The following is a 23,564-nucleotide window of genomic DNA, read 5'->3' on the forward strand; positions in this document are numbered from 1 at the left end:
TGTGTCATTATTTTTCCTTGAGGAAGTCAATAATATATACTAGTATTAAATGGTAAAGCATGCTAGCTTAGCTCATAGCATTGCACAACATTTTACCTCATGTCTACCAAAAGTAGACCACGTCGAATTCATTTTGTTCATAATACACATTTTTTTTTTACAATGAGTTCTAAGCTAACATAGTGCTTCATTTGTATACCAGTCATAAATAGCTGTTAGTCTCATATTTTTGCTAAAACAGTTAAACAAAAGTTGAACAAGATCGATCTAGACTATTGAATCAATAGGCTAATTGATATAAAAAGAAGTTCGCTGAACTGCTTGGGTAACTTATTTGGCTTCTCAAGATTTGAGAAACATCTAATTAATTGGATAAATATAGCTGCTGCTATTTCTTAAATGCAAAAAATCACAATAAAAAGATCATAGAGGTGCGCTGAGAGGGGGGGGGGGGGGGGTATAAGGGGGTCATTCGAAATGTCTTAAACTACGATAAGTATGAACAGCGTCAACGCGAGAGACAATGCATGTACTTTTGAAAGTGTGAATCTGCTAATGACAACAGAGATAAATGACAACAGCAAGGTTGGCAAATTTGCATGCTGCTGTCTAAACATTGCACGCTTATGCACAAAATTCAAAGTTATGAAAGCCTTCTTGAAAACAAAAGACAACCTTTGAAAATGAAAGGGGGAAAAAGAGGTTATTTTTTTGAACTGAATTTAAGTCTGTGCCAACAAAGAATAAAACCATGGTGGTCCTCTCTCCATTAAAAATGCTTGTTGGTTAATAGACTTTAGAAAAATGCGTGCTATCTGAAAAGGAAAAATTGTGGCCCTCTGATCGTTCAGCATCAAGGTTTTATTGGATGCATGGCAGTACTTTCATATGGATTTTCCAAATGCTTTTGATGCCAATCAAGTCAATTTTCATTAAAAAAGAAATTAGTTAAGATTTTATTGGATTGATTTTGTTAAACAACGAAACATATCCAAATCCAATCCTTTCACCTACACAATTTTCAAGCGAACGTACTCTCACGCCTAGATATATCATCGGAGAAACTCCTCGAAGCATTTTATCCATTACGACGCCCTTATTCCTCTCTGGTGCCTAGTTATTCACCTTAATCCTTTTCTCCTTTAAATTTCGCCCCACGTTGCATTTGTCGAACCGCTTTTATGTATATAGCGACAATATCATTATCGTAGACAAATTCTAAAAGATACAAGTAACTTAAAGACTTTTTCATATCCTTGGGATCACTGACTACAAGTAATACCATGATGAGGCAACAAGTGGGGATCAAGAAAAAGAATAACTATAAAATTCTAAACATGTTTTTTTTTTGTTTTTTGGTGACAATAATGCACATATATGTCATGAAAGTGAAAACTAAACCATCTTGCTATCATATGTTATTAGTTTTAACTGGCCAACTAGGTCGACATAGACATGATTGGACAAACTAACCTTAACCAAATAAAGAATGCCTATGATCTTAAGAAACATTAATTTCTTCTACATGTCAGTTACCAAGTACAACTCATATCTACTGATATTGATTCTATAGGTTGGCGTGGGATGATTGAATGATTAATTATTTGTTAATTACTTGTAAAATAACAAAAACTAGTTACAATGATAACAGAATGTTTGTTACTTGTGAAATGTGAAGTACAAGTCGCACCCCTTATTGTTCATTCTTCATTGTATCTTATTCAAGCGTGGGATATTAACTCATTATAATTTTAATAGCTTGTTAGAGAATTAAAAAGTTTAAATCTTCTTTCTTACAAGTTAACGTCATCTTTTATAATGTCTTGCAATAGAATGTTTTGTTCGCATGATAACTTGCTTATCTTATACAAATTTTTCCTCATACGAATTAACAAAGCAAACAATAGAAGGCGCTTTTTTTTTTTTTTTTAATAAAGGAAAAGAAATTCAGAAAAATGAAGACGAAATAAAATAGGCATGTCACGCCCACCGACTTCGATAGGAAAATTCCTTTCTGAAAATGAAAGAAATGACTAATAATTTCCATGCGTTGTCTTACGCAATTTTCATATTCTACTACTACTAGGATACAATATAGTGTACCCAAATTAGAATAATTGAAAAAAGACAAAATAGTCTAAATAAAAAATAATCATTGTATTTTGAGTTTTCACTTGCCAACTGCATTAAAAACCTTTAATTCAATCGTCTTATTCTTGAGAGTTTTGATCACTATTGATGCTTTTAATGCAACACAAAAAAACCATCATTTTTGTGGGCTTCAATAATGGAAATGAGTACTACCTGGAAGTCTATAACTCTATGGCATGCATGGTGGCTGATCAATATATGCCTTAGCCAAATCAAATGCAATCCTAATTAAAGTGGACTGGAGGCCTATGAAAGAAGCCGGCCAATTACCCCTCTGCATATTTAATATTTAAAATAAAAGGAGAAAATAACCTCTATAAACATTTGCACAAGCTCACATCACATAGGCACGAAAGACAAACTAAGAAAATGAAAAGATCGCAACGAAAGATTATATACAACCTGCTATTAGCACAAACCATACATTAAAGCAAGAAAATAAGTGTTACAGATATTCAACAAAACATTCAAAGCATCACACAAAGTGTACTTCAATGAGTTTTGCTTGTAGAGTAATATTCAACACATATTTTATTGTTCTTTCCATTGCCTCGGTTATCTTTAAAAAAAATTATTTATGGGAAATTGAAGTGGACTTTGGCTCACTTCGAAAATCGAAACCAAACTACCACATTATTTTTTAGGAATTAATTAATAATACTTTTAATCCTTCAGTTACTGATAATATCTAATTTAGTCCTTATAATATCAGATTAAGCACTAAATCCTCAATCAATCAATATATAATATAAAGCTAGGCATAGACAATCCTATGTGGCACCTCTCTATGACCTCCATTGACATTTATCTTTTTTCTCCTTTTTTTGACATTTTTCTCTATTTTTCTCTTATTTTTTTTATTAAAGAATTAACTATATTCTACCATATTTATTAAGTTTCATTAAATTCTTTAACAACCATATTAATTCATTGTGTATAAGTTATTATATTAATTATTATAATTATTAGTGGAGACTTGAAAAGCCACCATCAGCTTTCAAGTACTTCAATCGTGCCTTCTCCTTGCTTATTCCTTTTAATTGCTCTTTTTTAATTTTCCACTCTATCTTTTGTGAATTTAATATTTGTTGAATGTGGTATTTATTTGACAAGTGAATTATTGTGCCTAGAGGTCTCTATTAAATTCTCTAAACATTATGGTTATAATGTCCTAAAGGCAGAAGATAAAAAACGTTAGTTCTTCTCCTTTCCCTTTCATTGATTCTTATTAATGTGTAGTAATGTGCTAATTAAGATAGGAGATAAAAAGACAATGAACTAATTTAACCTATTCATATATGGTTCATTCATTTTAGCTCCATGCTTCATTAGAAAATTCTCCAGTATGAGATCCAGGTATATTTCTTTTTACTTTGTCTAGTAACAATTTATCTTGTGAAATTTATGTGTTAGTGAATAATTTATCTCAATTGAATTTATTTATATGTGCCATCTTGCCTGCAAATTCAAATAGACTCATTTTTTAACAGCAAAAGATTTGACAACGTTATTTACCAATGTTTTGGTTGAAAACTTTACACTTTTACGTTTCATATTTATTTCTTACTCAGTATTTGCTAAATTTTAGTGTTTTATGTTATGTCATCAGCATCAAAAAGAGCCTCGCACACTCGGTGATATTTACTTCAACGTTGGATGCATTTCTTTTAAGGTAATTATATACACCCTCTAAAATTCATAAACTTTCGTCCACTCCTCTTAATTTTAATTTAATTTATTTTGCAATGCATAATTTTTTTGATTAGATTTGTTTTAGAAATTGACACGGAATGTTGGAAACTATTTGAAACTTAACGATCAAAAAAGTAGAGGCAAAATCTAGAAATGATAATTTGCTTCACATTTGTTGTGAAATCGGACATAAGCTGTAGAACAGGACATTTCTTTGATTGATGTAAATAAACTTAATTTTAACTATATATATTTACTACTCCATTTTTTTATTGATAAAAGGATGAACTTTTGATGAAAGAGGAACTTGAAATTATGTTTTTTAAGTAGGTGGATGATCTTATGGTGTAAAGAAAAAAAGTTGATTAGGAGAAAAATATTGATTTGAAGGAATCTTAAAGATAACCATGTTAGTTTGGAGGAATCCTGAAGTATGTTTTGTCCTAAAGCTCATTTCAACTTGAAAAACTAAAATGAGTTCTTTTTTGCATTATTTCTACCCAATTGCTCTACTTATTTAGGTTCTTTAATACTATAATTTTCTTTAGCAAACAAAAACTATATATAATTATTTCTTGATTTTATGTTTTAGTTTACATCGGAGGCCAAAAAGATTGTTTTGTTGATATTTCTACAGATTGTTTTGTTGATACTTCTACAACAATTAAGATAGTAAAGAAAATATTTTGTCTGCAAAGAAAAGTTTCTTTTTATTTGTTTCTTATCCTTTTCTTTTTGTTGACAAAGATTGTTTTTATGTACATAATTATATGTAAGAAAAGTGGGGAAAGGGAAATGACAGACATAAGATAATCGAATCCTTACCAATAAAGTAAAAGTTAGCTAACAATTAGACCTCTAAGATTTTCGAAATTGAGATCTAGCTAATATTAAGTTAATTATGCTGTTTTTCATCTTCTTATTTTTTTTAATCTTTTTGAATCACTTTACTTGATAATTATTTTGGTGACCAATCAAAAAATATTATGTTCATGAAAAGTTTAATCCGATGGTCTTTCACAGAATATTAAATTGCGACCAATCGTTTTAAAAGGTTTATCTTCACTATTACACACCCTAAAATCATCTACCAAACACAACATTCAATATGCGTAATTATAGGGACCAAAAGCTTATAGTAAAACAAAAACTTTTAAAAAAGGTAAGTGACTACCGGTACGAAAAGAATAGGCTACGGATTAATGTTAGGAATTTTAAAAAATTGGTTAAATTTAAATATTTCATGATCCAAAAAAGAAAAATTATTAAATTGATTTATATTTTTTTTTTGTTCTTTAATTTTCGTATTCCTAATAATTTGTTCACTTTTTTTTTTTATCATGTTCTGAACTATATTGATTCTTTACATAGTCTCAAAGTAAATTGAATAATTAATTGATAATAATATATATACTTCTTTGTATTCTATAATATGTTCTTATGCACTATTTCTTTATGATCTTCTTTTATATATATTTATTTGTGTTGTCACTTCAGAATGTTATCTTTTGGTTACTTATTTTTATATTAGAAAGTTAAGGAAGAAAGAAAACTAAGATTTGATATGTTTCTTAAAAAGAAAATGTGCAATTGATATCGGAAATAAGAAATTAAGAAAAAGAATAAAAAGGATAAAACATAAAGATGGTAGAAGGGGAAAAGGAAGAAAAAACAAGACAAAATATACAAAATTAGTTAATAAAAAGCATATATTTTTTCCTATTATATGCATATATTAAATGCACAATGACATAACCATGTTGTTTTAAGATTATTTTTTCTAAGAGGGAAAAAAATATTGTTTCCCTTGCATAGATTATACTACAAGTTTTTTTAGAAGTCTAAAAACTCCTTTAAGTAACGAAAAATCATAGTAAACTATATAAACTAAGAGCCCGTTTGGATTGGCTTATAAGTTGGCTTATAAGCTGTTTTCAGTTTTTTTGAGTGTTTGGCTGGCCAGCTTAAAGTCATTTTATGCTTAAAATAAGCTCAAAAAAATAATTGAACCCATTTGACTTAGTTTATCTAAAGCAGCTTATAAGCTGAAAACAGCTTATAAGCCAAAAAAAATAAGTTGGACTACCCCAACTTATTTTTTTCAGCTTATAAGCTGCAAACAGCTTTAAGCTGTAAGCCAATCCAAACGGGCTCTAAGTGTTAACAATACAATTGGTTTAAACTTGTTTTTTTTTAAAAAAAAATAGAAAATTTAATATTCGAAAGTCTAATCCGCGCGAAGCGCGGTAGATTTCACTAGTGAGTTAATAAATTGTACACTTTTGATCCTTTTTCTGGTAATGTTCACAAGTTTACTATAATTATGAATCGTTAACTATCACTTAATAAATCATGTGTTATGTTAAGTTTGTAATGTTGCTTCATATTTGATGGTAATATAATTCTATCATTAGTCAAATATATAACATATATTGTATTTGACGACAACAAACACACATTTTAAATATTATTGATTAATTAAATATGATGAGTCATATATTACAAAGATCAAAACAAGATTTACTAATAACTTAGAAATAAAAAATGCTAATATTAATGTTAATTTGTTTTAGTGAATGCCTATTAAGACAATATTTCAAATGTAAGATGACTCGAGGGCGTATAATGGCTACACAAAGTAGAGAAGGGGGAAGCCAGGAAGGTAGAAGAGGAAAAGACTTCTAATGAGATTGAAATCCTACATATTATAAGTGAAGATAAGTGAAATAACAACATCTAAGTTACACTTCAATTTTTCTAAATGAACATTAATTGAGTTTGTGCTTTAATCGATAGTTAATGAATTGTGTTTATACGTGATATATGTATATTCATACATTCACCTATTAAGTTTATTCTCAACCTTTTTCCTCAAAATATAATGAAACTGTTGTTGTTTTTTTTTTTTTTTCACGTGACAGAGCCAAATACCAACATGTATTGATCTTGACATTTAGCCAAGGAAAGAGAAGGAAATAACATGTAAAAGAGAAACATGAAAGGAAAGAAAAAGAAAATGGTGTGCAAAGAAGAAAACTACTTTGATCCCTATCTTCACTTTCCTTTAATCTTTATCTTGTGAATAACATGTTCTCACTTCCCCTTCCTTTTTCTTATTCTCAAACAACAATGAGTAAAGCTTGAAAAAAAGGAAAGTAAAAAGACGTTCTTCTTTGGTTGAAAGCTCCGAGTATGAAAAAGACCAAGATGCAATCGTTAGGTGAAAATGTCAATGAGATTTGAAAAAATAAATTCATAGTAAAAAGTAGAAACTTTGGAGATTTTTTTGAAATAAAATAGAAATAATAGTGGACCAACCATTATTTTACTCAACAAAATACTCCACTAGTCTTGACTCTTGCTTCACTACCCAATAGGTAATTAAAAATTACTAGAAGGGTGAGAAAAGCAAAGCATATTTATTGAATTGAATATAAAACTCTACATTATATTTGTTGAATTTTTAATGGACGTAATTTTTGCTTAGATGATACATATTTTGGGATGGAGGGAGCATAATCTTAGGTAATTTTTGAAATAAAATTATAATATTAATGGAGCAACATTAATTTATTTAACAAAGAGCCTGTTTGGATGGGCTTATGCCTATAAGCTGCAAACAGCTTATAATCTAAAAAAAATAAATTGGGGTAGTCTAACTTGTTTTTTTTAGCTTATAAGCTGTTTTCAGCTTATGAGCTGTTTTAGATAAGCTAAGTCAAATGAGCCCAATTATTTTTTTTGAGCTTATTTTAAGCACAAAATGACTTTTATGCTGGCCAACCAAACACTCAAAAAAATTGAAAATAGCTTATAAGTCAATCCAAACGGGCTCAAATACCCCACTAGTCTTGACTCTTTGTTTCACTATTCCCAATAGGTAACTAAATTAAAAAATAAAGGGTGAGAAAAACAAAGCATATTTATTTATTGAATTTACTAAAAGAAAACAAAATCCAGGGGATATGGTAAGATGCGCCATTTTTGTCAAACCTCGTGAGGCCCACTTTACCTTTCACGCGTGCTCTTCTAATCTGATCCAACGCTCACAAACTCACCCGCATTACACGGAAAACTTTCCTCTCTCTTAATCCAACGGCTCAGATTTTCGGCCTTTGACTCTTTCCTGTCTCTACCCCTATGCCCCTAAACTATACTCCCTTCCTCTCAAATTATTTGTCTGTACGCGACCCTTAAAAAATACTCCCTCCGTTTCAGTATTACCTTACCTAATTGTTTTTTATTCCATAATAAATGTCATCTTAAAAAATCAAGATATAAATTAATTAGCTTTTTTAATTCTATCATTATATAAAAATTAATAAGTTAAAATAACATCTAAATAATATTTGAAAAAATCATATAATAACTTGATATTGTTGAATTTTTAATATAAAAAAGTTTACTACTTATGCATGATCTAATTAAGAGGAAAAAATAATTTATTTTTATTATATAGCAGTAATTAGGTAAACTTTACATTACATTATTAGTTTTTTAATATAAGTGTTTTTGACTAAAGTGACATTTATTATGAAAAAGAGGGATATTTGACAAACTTTATCCTTATTTATATTTAAATTATAATCTCTCCATTAAATTGACTTATTGTATGTGTTACCTATTAATGATAAAATTCTACTAAAATAAATTAGAAAAAAATAATTAATTATACCTTAAAATTTTAAAACGATAAATAATTTGGCACAACCATTATTTCTACAGTAATCACGTTTGAGACGGAGGGAGCAGTCTTTATACACTTATTAAAAGTCTCATATCCCAATAACAAACCACGAGCATTTTCTTTAACATTTGCATCACTCCACACACTATCTGACACTATACTTCACCTCTCTAGATTTTTTTTTCCAAGAAAATCTAGTGAAAATACACCAAAGATCTTCTTGATCTTCTCTTCTTGATTTGGGTATGTTCAAAATTCTTTCTTTTTTTAGAGTTATTGCTTATCTTTGAAGGGGTTTGTGTGTTTGATGTAGATTGTGTTGTTTTTGGGTTTTATTTGCTTTGATGTTATGTTGGTATTTGTGTTCTTGGTTTGTTTTTTTGGTTAACCTGTTTGAATAAGGGGAAAAAGGTAATTTTTGAGGTTTTGTTCTTGCTTTTCAGATTCATTGTGGTTGTATTGATTCATTCTTGTGAAGTGTATTGATGTGTGTGGATCTTTGTGTGTATCATAGAGGGGAGATCTCATTGATGAGTTTTTGCATCAATTAGTGATCTTTTTAGCTTTTGTGATTTGGTGGTAATTAGAATCTAAAGCTTGTTTGAGTTTTCATTGCATTTTTAGTGTGAGTCTCATTGGTATATACATGTTAATGAAGAAAAACTCATGGGCATCAAGGAATTTTATGCTAGCCTTAGTTTATAAAAGATGAGCTTCTTCTTGAAGGAAGCTTTATAGGTTCTACTAGTTAATTTCTATGAGCTTCTAAAATGTTAGTAGAATGGTTTTAGGTGATTCTCTTTCTTGTATGGTTTTGACTTTTGATTCATAATTATCATTAAATATGTGCTATTTGTGGGCTTATTTTGATTTTTTGTTGCTATGCTTGCTTCCTGACAGTGGCTTGGATTGAAGACTACAATACATTGCACTGGACCGATCAACATGCCGTGGGCATTTTCTTCTTTGAGTTACATTGTGAAGTGTGTGCGCTTGGTGGTATTCTTTCGCGTAATTCTGTAACCCGTTTTACTTGGTGAGTATAGCCTCTTTTATTTCCTAAATCTCTATCTGTTTCTTCATGTAAGCCCTAAGATTTTATTTGTAAATATGTAGAATTAAGATAATTTTAGTTGATTTGATAATAGAGAAATGGATATTAAAGTTGTATACCTCTAGTGTTACTCTGGTGACAAACTCATTATTCTTTCAGTGGTTTTGCATTTGTCACTTGAGAAATTAGCTAGTGCTTGTATTGATGTTCTTTAATGTTTTATTCATTTTTGCTTGTTTGGTATGACAGATTGCGAGATCTCTATATTTTCTGTCTTGTGATATTTCTTGAAACTAAAGTCCATTTGGAGGGTGAGAATGTACGTTGCGATTACCTTGAAGAGATACAGAGCAGTCAAAGAAGCTGGTGAGATTAAAATGCATGTGGGGAGTGTTGCTTATTACCAATTGATGCTAGTTTGTCAGGTAATTGTTCTTTTAGCTTGAACTCAAGTTTTGTCGATTATATTGGTATTCACTCTACTGCACTGGTATCCAACTAAAGTTGTACTGTTAAAAGAAGATAGAAACCAAGCAACTATAAGTCTATAACTTAATTGAATGCAATACAGGAAGATGCTTTTTCGTCTTACAGTTTTCTGTTATGTTCTGACTGGTATTCTGCGCTGGGTGCATGATCTCCTACTCATAGGATTTATAAAGACTTGGTTTAAACCTTTATAAAAATGTTAACATTATTGCCTCTTTTTATCAATATTGACGTCATCACTAAGGTAAAGTACAGATTATTGTATATCCTCAATGTAGTATATTGCTATATATTCCATACGCATCTTGAGATCCATACAAATGACCGCCTCATAGTAATGTATTGAGATTTAACTTTTGTATCCCTTCTATATATGCTCCTCCTACCCACTTGTGTATAGTGGTTCAATTCAACCTCAAGAAAAGTAAAGTAGTTGGATTATTTTCTGGGCATATGGTTTCCTTGTTTTATTTTATCTTGTTTTTCGTTTCAAGTTTCTGTTCCAAATTCATCACCACGCAATGATATGTATTTTTGGTTTTTTTTTTTTTTTTTTTTTTTGTGAAATTACAGGCTGAGTATTTCCGTCAGTTGCTTAAACCTGTAACGTAGTCTGGTCAAGTGAAAGCTTGGGGAGGTTGGGATTGCTTGCTTCTTGTTGCTCTTATTCAGCAAAGCCTGTGGAAGTTGGGATTTGTTGGCTCTCTTCAGTGTATAAGAAATCAGAATGACCTCATTAAGCACTGAGTGTGGTTACTGTTGATTGGAATTCTCAGTGCGCTTTTACTACAACTAATACACCTTGAACTTACTCTGTTTTTTCTGTGCTTTTTGTAAATTTTAGTCATTTTCGTAGTTAAAAATTTCCAATTGGAAAACACATTTCTAGTCCAGCTTAGTTACTCATGCAGAGTAACTATCAATTTTCCCCTGAAAAGCCTTTTGTCTCTCTGGAAGACCAAGCAGCTGGTGGTAACATATTCGATATTCCTGCTCCATCAGTCTTTGGTACAATGGAACTTCCCACTGGTTTGAGATCTTCTGTGCCCTTTCATGGTTTCGAATTTCAGTCCTCTGAGGCATGTCCAAAGAATTTCATCATCTTTGATCAGACTGATTACCGGAGCCAGATCATGTACCACCCTGCCATGGCTTCCAAGTTTCCATATCCTGATTTGAATTATAATGCAACTTGCTTCCAACACGGGATGGAGAAAAAAATTGCAATTGCAAATAATGAGAATACAGAAGTTTCTTCTTCGTATCTGAAGGAAGATTCAGCTGATATAAATGCATTACTCAGCTTGGAAGAGGAAGAACACGAGGAATATGACGATGAAGAGGTCAGCACCGCACGCACCGATGCAAACTATGGAAGCAGTTCCCCTGAATCGTACTCCAACTACGATTGTCAATCCAAAAAGAGCAGGACCTCTTCTTCTTTCAGGAAGTCTTCTGGCAGTAGTACTAGCAATTGCAGTGAGAGAAAACGCCGGAAACTTAAGAAGATGGTCAAGGCCTTAAAGGGAATTGTCCCTGGTGCCAGCAGGATGAATACTGTCACCGTTCTTGATGAAGCTGTCAGATACCTCAAGTCACTTAAGGTGGAAGTTCAGAAGCTTGGAGTTGAAAATTTGAAGACATTTGCTTGATCTGCTATTTGGTATGAGTAACTTGGCTTCCTTTATCACCACCGTCTCAGTTGAAGTCGATATGAACTCTTAGTTATATCTTTTGCATATGTGAAGAACTTCTTATGCATTCATCACCTATGCCGTACTGCTCAGTTGCTGCTCTGGAGGGGAGAACATAACGTAGAATACGGTCCTTTGTCTGATGATAGGACAATAAGTCTATTTTAACCAGTCTGCTGAAGTAGCTAGCTGCTCTATCTAATTTCTCGTCCTAGCATATGTTTCCACTAGTTGCAAACTTTATTATTGTATTTGAATAATTCTCCAGTATGTCCGCTTTCTGAAACTTTCACCTATTGGAGCTATTTGTTTTTGGTTTTATTAATACGAGTCTGATGGTTTAAGAGAAATGATTTGTTTAATAGATAATGGGATGATGATCACACTTTATGCAAGCGTGTTATGGTCGAATCTTTAGTGTGTTGAGTGTCCTTTGTGTCCTTTTATTTTAATCTTTGCATGCTGTTATCTCTTTATTACTTTTTTGTCTGTTGGAAATCATGAGACATTGGGATTATGTGTTGTGGTGTGTGATCCTGTCTGAGTCTCTGCCTTTTGCCATTTCTGCAGCTCCACTTGGCTAGTGGTGTTACTGTAAAGTACACCACTTTAGTCCCTTTGGATTTGCTTTGGGCTACGATTTGAATGATATGATTAGGCCCTCAGAATTTTATCTTTTCAAAGTTTTACCTTTTCTTTTTAGAATGAAATGCTCTAATTTTACGAAGTTACTGATTTGACACCCACTCCTAAAGGACAGTTTACTGTTGATTTGCGTCGTTTTCCCCTCTTGTCCTCTTTCTCTTAGGGGTCGTTTGGTTGGAAACAAGTTATTCCAGGATAACTTATCTCGGGATTAGTTATTTCATCCTCCCATAGGGATAAAATAACACTACATTTTCGGGATAACTAATCTCGGGATTAGTTATACCACCATTTTATTTCAACCAAACGTAGGATAAATTCATCTCATATATAATTTCGGGATTATTTATCCCTATCTCTCGTATCAAACGAGCCCTTAATCTATATCCTTTCATGGATAATAACAGCAAAGAATAACTTTTTTACTCCTCATTTTACGTGAAAGAGCTAGGAAAAAGAGGGTTAAAGCACTTAAATTTTTTGGCGATCAATTTGGACATATATGAGTTCAATGTCAATTGCAAACCAAACCAAGTTGTAGTGAAAAAAGAAGGTTTCATAGCCACATAAAATGGAGCATGCCTTAAGACCATTATTATGTCAATATTGGGTCGGTCTCTTTTCTTTCGCTAGTATGTCTACTGTGTAAGTTCTAGTCTAAAAGACAGCTATTTATGCGATAAAATGAAATGTACATACTTGGGCCAGCTTTCTTGTTTCGTTAATCATCTTAAATGGAAATGTACAAAGTATGTTCGCTTAAGGTAAATTACCAGTCTAATAATTGGACAACTGAGAAAAGAAAATTTATCAAGAAATATAGGAAATGGAAGAGAGTTGGATTTATGTGTCATGGTATGAAAAAAATATTACTTTACTACTATATAGAAGCATGGGTTTTACCCATGCTTCGTCGTCAGTCACTCTTTAAAAAGAAGAAAAAAAGAAAAAAGAAAAAAAAGGGTGGGTCCATACTAAAAACACCAAGTAATATTAAAAAAAAAGTGGACCCCATCATCTCCAAACTAATGTAAAAAAAAAGTGGACCCCATATTAAAAAAACAAACAATGTCAAAAAAAAAAAAAAACGTGCACCCCATATTAAAAAATCAAACAATATTCATGTAATTTCAAAAGTATCTCCATTAAGTCAATAATGGTGGATTCATTGTCACATGCGTATCAACCCATTAGTGAGAGCAAATGAAATTATTGTACAGCAAAAAATATGGACCCCATATTATTGTTTTTCTTCAAAAGGTTAAGTAGCCAAACCATACAATTTCCTTTCTTTTCTTATATTAGCCTGAGATCTAATCTAGATATTTAATTGTTGTATTTGCTATTCCGCCATGTCATTTATTTGTTATGTTTATTTATTTATATTTTAAAATAAGATAGAATTTAATTACATTTTCATTTTTTCCTTACTCTAATAATTGTGAAAAGAGATTAATGTCGTAAAAGGAAAAATAATATTAAATGGAGATCAAATAATTAATAAGGTAAATTAGTCAAATAATAATTCTGTTTCCTTAAAAAATCGTGCAAACGACAACATAGCAAGTAAAATGAGCTAAACCAAGAATATTTATCAAAAATTAAAAAATAGCAGTTTTTCTTTTAAATAGAAAATCAAATTTCTACTTCGTTTCGTTTTAAACATGTAAAATTAATTTAATAATTTGAATTAGAATTATCCAAATCAAAATTGGATAAAAAATAATAAGTATTGTTTAGGTCCAATCTACATACATGAACAATAGAATATTTTACACCTTTAAATTAATCGAATTAAAATTTAAAGTATCAACTAATGCTTAAATATTGCTATTGTTTTATCTCAAAGAGAAATCAAATTTCTACTTTGTTTCGTTTTAAACATGTAAAATTAATTTAATAATTTTAATTTGAATTAGAATTATCCAAATCAAAATTTGATAAAAAATAATAAGTATTGTTTAGGTCCAATCTACATATGTTAACAATAGAATATTTTACACCTTTAAATTAATCAAATTAAAATTCAAAGTATCAACTTATGCTTAAATATTGCTATTATTTTGTCCCAAAGAAAGGAAAATAGTTTCCTTTTAACAAGCTTCTCTTTTAAAAAGTATTAATAAATTTTTGCAAACTTTGTATTCGTAGCAAACACTAATATAATAAAGTTTTGGATACGGAGCACAAACTACAATGTTATATTAATCGTGTTTTGAACATAGTATATATATATATATTATCACTACCCAAACACAACTACATACGCATAGATACACTATAATCTAAAGTGTTGGGTCCGTGTGCTGTCTAGCAGTAATAAGAAACATGGCAATGTGGATTTTGACGTGGCTGCCAATGGTGCCATGCAAATGATAATAAGCAGCAAAGCTTTTCAGAACTTTGTTTCATCATTTAAAGACAATGATATTCCTAACCCAGATCAAACAACACCTTTTGATCCAAAATTAAATTAAGTGTTCTACAATGAATGAGAAATAAAGATTCTTTAACATGTTAGCAGAATGGATGTGGTTCACATTTCATACAGAGAATTAATGAACCATGAAGAACAATGAAGGGGAATACAAAGTCTAATTCTTTACTTAAATTCCAAACACATTTAATCATATGCTTAACACATATGGAGATTTAGAATATCACTAATTATCTAACTCGATCAAAATTTAAACTAAACTAATCTCTGTGAAATTTGAAATAGCAGAACTAACAGCTTGTTTGGATGGTTGTTACCAATTGTATTGTACCGTGCTGTTAGTTCAAATACAATGTTTGTTTTGATTGTTACTTAAATTTTAATGTATCATATTGTTAAATTCATCGTTAGTTAACGACGAAAAGTCCCATTTTATGTAACGACCAATTTGGTGTTATCACGTCGTTACCTTATTTTTTTTTAGCTCTTTCGGGATTGTTGGACCGGGTCGCATTCAGGTATCGGGTTAGACATTGGGCTGATTTGATTTTTTTTTTTTTTTGGTTTCCCATCCGGTGTCCGGTACCCACATTGGGGTCCGACTAAATCCGGATTCGTGCCGGGTAGTCCCACATTGGGGGCAAAACACTTTCTAACAATGGTGACTCCGTATCCAAGGGGCTCGAACTGGCTGATTTGAGTTGGATTGAGCTTAAAAGGAGCTGATTTTGGAGGCTCTTTAAAGGGTCAGCAATGAGTTTAAAAGATAGCCTCATCTCAATTGTAGTCAAAACGTTAACGAAATACCCAATTGATTGATTTGAAATCGAACCGCTCTTTAAAATATAAAAAAATTGAGGTAAAATTGAGATGAAATAATTATCTTATTAATTAATTATGCTTCTTGAACTTAACAAAGTAAAATATTTATTTGCAAAAGTAGACTAATTGTAATAATTAAGCCGTGAATCACTTTAAACTGACAATTTAAAATATGTACATGACTAAACACATTATTTTTTTGGGATAATATGACAAACACTTTATTTAATTAAGAAAATATTATGCAAATATGCGCGCGCGCCAACACACACTAATAAATGACAAAATAACACCGAAACTAATTAAAAATATATTTTTGGTTTACTCTATTTATAATTCAAGAAGTTGGGTCAATTAATTAAAGATGTAGAGGGTCAAAACTGGATATTAATTATCGATACTCTACTTTTTTAAGTTAATTCCTCAGCTCGTCATTCAAAACTTATCGAAATTCTTTATGTATTTTTTGACATAAAGTCATCTAACTTTTAAAGTGTCTCTTATAACTTAGTAATAGGTACCTGAAAATGGATTTTCATCCACCGAAAAAGTGACATGGGTATTCCATTTAATTTAGGAATTTTGACGCGTTGTAGCTACTTCTAATACATAATTAGTGGTAATAACTACCTTTTATTTTAATTACTAATAATAACTAAATACTTTTCTAATTTAACTATTATAGCTACACAATAATTTTCAATTACCATTTCACCAATACACCTAAAAATTAGCACCCCCAATCTCATATCCCCTTTTAATGGTAACAACCTAACAATATTAATCACTTAATATACATTATTCAAAAAAAAAAAAAGCCTTAAAGTACTCTTCTTTCTTCTTTTAAAGTTCCAGTATATCGGTCGTCACCTCAGATTCTATTGCCTTGTGAATTATTAAAAATCACAGTAATTCGATTTTCCATTTTGAGGTATTGCAATCCGAAACGGTATTTTCAGTATGGTTATTTTGATTCAAGGCATATGTGGTCAAAGTGGGTCTCTTTCACGTTCTATCCCATCTCCTTTGTTTCGTGAACTTTTTGCTATTTGTTTTATGATTCTTCCACAAAATCAACTTGGTGGAAGTGATTGTTTTTGCTCCAGGCCGTGGTGGTGGTTATGGCGGCGCACACGAGAGAAGGGGAGAGAGAAAGTTTTTTAGGGTTTTGAGAAGATGAAAAATATATGTATTTGTATATGTTCTATGATATAACTACTAATTGTTGTGGTTGGTGGTGTATTTTTGTAAGTTTTTCTATATATTTATGTATTTTGTTCAAATTAATTCCATCAGTTAATCTAGTTTCAAATACACGGGTGACACAAATACATGGTAAGTTTCTATATATTTATGTATTTTGTTCAAATTAATCCCACCAAATATATGGGTGATGCCAATTGTTAATTACACAAATACATGAGATTTAATATAAAATCCATGGGGTTTGATTGCAAACTTCAAATACATTAGTTATGCTATCAAATACATGGGTAAATAAAAAACAAAATCAATATTGAAAACTTCAAATACATTACCACTAAATACATGGGTGATGCAAATTGTTACTCACACAAATACATGATATTTAATATAAAATACATGGAGTTTGATTGGAAACTTCAAATACAATAGTTATGCTATCAAATACATGGGTAAATAAAAAACGAAATCAATATTGAAAACTTCAAATACATTGGCTGTTGAATGTTTTCAAATTTTGAATTTTTGATTTTTTACGTTTGAATGTTGAAGATTGGATGAAGGAATAGAAAGCGGTTATGGAAAAGAAATCTAAAATCTGATTTTGTGAAAGAGTATGGTAAAAAATACCAAAAAATAACTAATTAAATGATCCCACCGTTATGACCTAAAGTCAAGGTATATGTTTTCTTTTTTATTGTGTTTCTATGAATTTACACGCATCAAATACATCCGAAAAAATACCTTAATTTGGGAAAACATAGCTACAAATGGTAATATTTAAAAGGGTAGCTATAAATGATAGAAAACTGTCATAAGGTAGTCATTTGAGTAATTTTACCTGTAATTTATACTACTAAATTATCATGCAACGCGGGCATTCTTTTATATAAATCAACCCGTTTATACCAACCCAACCCCAAAAAGAATATTAAAAAAATAGATCGTTCCCCTAAAATAAAAATTAGCAATCTTTTTTCTCAATGAATTTATGCCACTAGACATAGTGTCTAATAGCCGTTACTAAAATAAACATAAGTGCTTGAACTAAATTCGAAAAGGGAAACATAACTCTATGATTTGATAACTTTCATATTTCAAGTTGATTACAATGTCTTGCATAAATCTATAAATCTCTGTATATCACCCTTTCAATAGTTTGATAATAGCCAAAATAATATCAATAAGTCCTTGAAGCTTGTCATTAGCATCTTTGAGTTGTGGCGGTTCATCGAGTGGTCCTGAAAAATTGTCATCACACTTAGAAGGATTATGTTGAGCAGTGGAAGCATGAGTATTCAAACCGTCATAGTCTTTAGTCTTCAATAAATCTGGCAATTTTTCAAGATTAGCAATGGCATCGTTATAATTCTCCCAACATAAAGCGTATTGTGTCTTTAATTTTGGATCGCCTGTTTAAACAACTTTTCAACAAGATTACAAACAGATTGTGTGTTATTTTGTGATAAGTTTGTTGAGATCATCATAAGGTCTTCAAGATTTGCACCTTTGGATCGAGGATCAACCCTTAAAGAGGATAAACATACGTCCCTTTTTGGTGTTTTCGAGCAGACATCATCTATCAGATCGGCTGTCACGCTTGTTAACGTGAAGGGATTGATAGGAGAGAAATTATCATAAATGAGGGAGTTATATGAGAGTGCCATTTTAAATGGTCAAATGTTTTTGTTTCATAACTTTGTGTTGTCATAAGCACTTTATATAGGTGTCCTCCAATTGATGAATATGTTGAGATAGCTATGTAATTAAAGCCTGCAGGACTTTAGTGGATAAAATAATTTAAGTATAATCTACTTATATTTAATTTTGCAAGATTCTGCTTGCTTCCTGCTTCATAGTAGATCGGTTTGTAAGTTAATGTTGTGATCAAATAGCAGATTTCAGCCACCTCCATAGTAAATTAGTATCAATAATAAACATTACACATATTTGCGGAATCGTAGATACTTACTCTTCCCCTCTAAAACGATTAAAAAAATTAACTAATTGGCAATATTCAAACAATCCACATATATGTACACAACTAGTGGGGGCAAAGAGGCGGGTTAGTTAGACTTGAACGGGTTGAAAACAGTTTGGGTTACAACCAGCCCACATTAATACGGGTAGAAAAACGGATTGGGTAGAAAAGTGCTGACCCATATTTTTTCCCTAAAGCCAAAAGCCTTCCTGAAGTTCTTTAAGTCAATGCTATATGTTGTTAACAAAAAAAAAAAAAAAAAAAAAAAAAATTATCAATAAGATCCTTTCCCTTCTCATTAAGTGGAAAGTTGTCCCTTTTTTAAACCTTAAAAAAAAACAATTATGACACCAAAGAAGAGAATTAATAAGTCAGGTAATAATATTATGAAATATGTAATGAAAATTAATAAAATTAAAAACCAGAAGAAAATAAAGCAAAATACATAAAGAACTTCTTATGCGTTCATCACCTACTGTTCAGGAGTTACTGCTCTGGATTGGAGAACGTAACGTAGAATACGGTCCTTTGTCTTATGGTCCTTTGTCCGATGATAGGACAATAAGTCTATTTTGGAGTAATTTATTGAAACTTGAAAATTTGAGTTTTTGAAGTTGTGATTTTTGAAATTTGAAAATATTTTGAAGATAAAATTCTAAAATCCTATCAAATTTCATGGCCAAACAAATATTTGCAGATAAAATATTAAAATCTGATCCAAAATCTGTGGTCAAACGCTAACTTAGTGTGTTGAGTGTCCTTTTATTTTAATATTTGCATGCTTTGATCTCTTTGTTACTTTTTTTTTGTCTGTTGGGAATCATGAGATATGGGGATTATGTGTCGTGGTGTGTGATCATGTCAGAGTCTTTGCCTTTGCCATTTTGCTGCTCCACTTGGCTAGTGGTGTTACTGTCCCTTTTGGATTTCTTTGGCCTATAATTTGAATGATATGATTAGGCCCTCAAAATTTTATGTTTTCAAAGTTTTACGTTTTCTTTTTAGAATGAAATGTTCTAATTTTACAAAGCTTCTGTTTTGACACCCAGTCCTACAGAACATTTCACTATTGATTTACTACGTTTTCCCTGTTTGTCCTCTTTGTCACGACCCAGCTAGGGGCCGCGACGGGTACCCGGGGCTAACCACCGAGCACCACTCGTTCTATGTCTCATCATACTCATTTCATGCTCTTTTATTACTTTTATACTCAAATCGTAGGAAAATCATATTTCATATAAAACATAAATACTTATATATATGCCTCTTGGCCATCAAAATAACATTTATACTAAATAGCATCTCGTGAGACCATCTAACCCACACTGCGTATCTACGAGTCTCTACTGGAGTACTAAACATAAGGACGGGACAAGACCCCGTCATGCCCAAAATACATATACGTGAATATATACACAAAAAGATAATCATGAGCACCTCCGGAACAATGGAGTGCTCTCAAAACAGCTGGCAGCTACTACGAATCTGGGTCGAGCTCTCCTCCCTGCCTACCTGTGGGCATGAACACAGCGTCCAAAGAAAACGGCCGTCAGTACGAACATTGTACTGAGTATGAGAAGAATAACAATGAAAATACGTCAATGAGATGAATGAAGCATCAATAAGGACGCAACTGTATATGACTGTAACTTATAGAAGAAATAGCACATGCTGACTTACTCATAATCATCATCATCTCATGTATGCAATAATGTATAAGTTGCCCGTCCATATAGGTACGGTGTGATAATGTATAAGCTGCCCGTCCATATCGGATCGGTGTGATAATCATAGCCTGCGTCCAGGCCTCCCGCGTCCGGGGTATAAGCTGCCCACTATAGTGGTGTGTATGTCTGCCCGTCCATATAGGAGCGGTGTACTATCATCATCATCATAATATGCTCATCATTATATACTCATCATAATACATGCATAAGAACTCAAGGACAACTATACTTTGTCGGGGTGACGTAGGGTCGTGATCTCCCGACTTTATTATGGACATCTATAAGTATTCTGCCTCACCATGAAGGAAGTAGTGTATAAGGTGAGTGTATGCCATAACAGACATCTGTAACTTAATAGTGTTCTGCCTCACCTTGAAGGGACAATACATAAGGTGAGTGTATACAATACATGACATACTTAACTTAATGGTATTCTGCTTCACCTCGGAGGAAACAATGTATGAGGTGAGTGTATACAACATACGACATCATTAGCGTTATAGGAATGTAATAACATGAACTCTAGATTCTTTAGACTCAAGCTTATCATCATTGTACTCATCGCATATCTCTTGTCTCATATAGCTATTCATGATCATAGATTTTTGACTTTCTGGGATATATATAGAGAATTCATGTAGAGAAAGGAGAATCATACCATCGGATTCATGCCATAGAAAGAAAGGACTAGCCTCACATACCTTTGACGTTTACTATTCTTATCGCTTGCTTGCTTTCCCTATGATGCACTCATATATACCTTCAAGAGAATTCATGCCGTCATTAGCTAAGCAATTATAAGAACGGACTGCTATTTTTAGGGAAAATTGGGCAGCATTTCCTTTGTTTCTACTACTTTTCCCATGTCATATTTCAACTCCCAACACTCACAATACTACTCACAATATCATATCAATAATCTTCATTCATCTACATTTGGCAAAATCTAACATTTTCTCCAATTTCTTCATATTTATGACTATGGCTCATCATCGCGTTTTCGCATATCTAATACTTATTTCGTGGTCTAAATATCATTTATAACGTGTTTGTAATCTCAACATATCCATTTTCATGATTTCATTTAACTACCATCCAATTGTGACACTATTCATCCATTCAAGACCCACTTCCCATGCTTTTCTACAATTCAAGTATACTAGTTTTCCAATACCTTAAATAATATGAGAAAGTCATGAAATTTACCTCAAATGATAGTGGAACAAGCTTGGAGTAGAATTCCTCCTTTTGCACCAAAACCCTTCTTCACTTTCCTTGGGATTTCTTGAAAGAGATGAACTTTCAATCAAGTTTTATACACCTTGTTCCATGAATTTTGTGTTGTTGATCTTGATTTACCTTTGATTTTTCTTGTGGATGAATATTGGAGTGGGTTCTAGAGGGTTATTAGAGAGAAGTGGTGTGGAAAATGAAATGAATTTATGAACTTGGGTCCTCTTTTTAATGGCTTGAAATCTGATCCTTCGGACAATTCTACGCCCATTTTTACGGACCGTCAAACTGTTTGACGGACCGTCAAAATGGACCGTAAAATTTCCCAGCAAAAAATGGGTTTCTGTGACCGTTTTACGCTGGTATGGGTCCATTTTACGGACCGTAAAAATGTTTTACGGTTCGTCAAAAATTTCTACGGACCGTCAAATGGTCCGTAGAACTTCTCTGCTCAGACAGTCTGTCGTATAATGGACATAACTTTTGATCCCGATATGATGTGAGGGCCCACGACCTATGGTTAGAAAGCTCTTTCAATTATCTACAACTTTCATCCTGGTATTTTTCCCAAATTCCAACTTTATAATAGCGTTTTGGCCCCTCCAAACCAGATCATTACGAAGATGTTTCCTTAACTCGCCCTTTTGGATGACCTATGCTCATGTTTGGCTTATGGGTTCTTCTTGAAACTTACTTGGTACTTCATTACCAATATAAGGGACATTATAACTCTTCTCCAAAATGTCATTAAGCCATCATTAATTCGATACTCGAAATTCTTTCCCGATACACAACATATACCTTGCTTTCCTTAACAACTTTCGTCTCCTACCTCCAATGTCTTTGAAATCTCATTTAGAATCATTAAATATTATATCTTACTTATCAAAACATCATATGCATCATGCCCTTCGTCAGTCAATTCACTGTGCATGAACGGAAAATTTTCCGAGGTGTAACACTCTTTCTCTTACTCTGTATGTTGTATACCTTTTTTTCTGGATAATAACAGCACGGTAACTTTTTTACTCCTCGTTTACGTGAAAGAGCTAGGAAAAAGAAGGTTAAGCACTTCAATTTTTTGGCGATCAATTTGGACATATATGACTTCAATGTCAAGTGCAAGTCAAACCAAATTGTAGTGAACAAAGAATGTTTCATAGTCACATAAAATATGGAGCATGCCTCAAGATCACCATTATTATGTCAATATTGGGTCAGTCTCTTTTCTTTCGTAAGTATGTCTACCCTGTAAGACTAAGGTCTTAAAGACTGCTCTCTAATTGGATTTATGTATCATGGACACGAAGAAATATAATACTAAGAAACACGCAGGACAATGTGGAATTTTTTGACGTGGTTCCCAAATGCCGCTACCATGCAAATATTGTTAGGTGTGGAATTGGCCAAACAAGTCAATTCTTTTGTTCACATAGTCGTGATGTAAGCGCTTACCTCATGATAGTCGTGATGTAAGCGCTTACCTCATCATAGGAAATTCATTCCTATAAATAGGTAGCTTATGGTTCATTTGTAAACACACCAAATTGAAGAAGACAACACATCCCAAAGAGAGAGAAAAATCTAAGAGAAATACTCTTAGTGAAAGGCCTAAGTAAGAGAAGGTCTTTGAGAGAATTTTCTGTGGTAAAATTCTTGAGTGTAATTGGGATTGGGGTTGTGAGGTTGAGTGTTGTAAACACTTGTAATATTTCTTCTTTAATAAGATCTGCAGCAGCAACGTGGACG

General features: G+C 32.0%; 1 protein-coding gene and 1 pseudogene across 1 annotated transcript; one reads left to right on the forward strand and one right to left on the reverse strand.

Annotated features, from left to right (window-relative positions):
* Nucleotides 1-8,612: 8,612 nt before the first annotated feature.
* Nucleotides 8,613-12,178, forward strand: LOC132622143 (transcription factor bHLH144). The gene is made up of 4 exons (XM_060336687.1): nt 8,613-8,773; nt 9,431-9,566; nt 9,834-10,009; nt 10,647-12,178. Exon 4 carries the CDS (start codon nt 10,979-10,981, stop codon nt 11,723-11,725), a length of 747 nt encoding a protein of 248 aa, XP_060192670.1. The 5' UTR covers nt 8,613-8,773; nt 9,431-9,566; nt 9,834-10,009; nt 10,647-10,978; the 3' UTR covers nt 11,726-12,178.
* Nucleotides 12,179-17,832: 5,654 nt separating this feature from the next.
* LOC132625093 (pectinesterase inhibitor-like) lies at nt 17,833-18,541 on the reverse strand (annotated as a pseudogene).
* Between the last annotated feature and the right edge of the window lie 5,023 nt (nt 18,542-23,564).

This window comes from Lycium barbarum, chromosome 12 (genome assembly GCF_019175385.1).
Source record: "Lycium barbarum isolate Lr01 chromosome 12, ASM1917538v2, whole genome shotgun sequence".
In the NCBI taxonomy this organism is placed as follows: Eukaryota; Viridiplantae; Streptophyta; class Magnoliopsida; order Solanales; family Solanaceae; genus Lycium; species Lycium barbarum.

What these genes read in the sequence shown, in the direction of transcription:
- LOC132622143 (XM_060336687.1), top strand. Translation starts at nt 10,979, where the DNA reads ATGCAGAGTAACTATCAATTTTCCCCTGAAAAGCCTTTTGTCTCTCTG.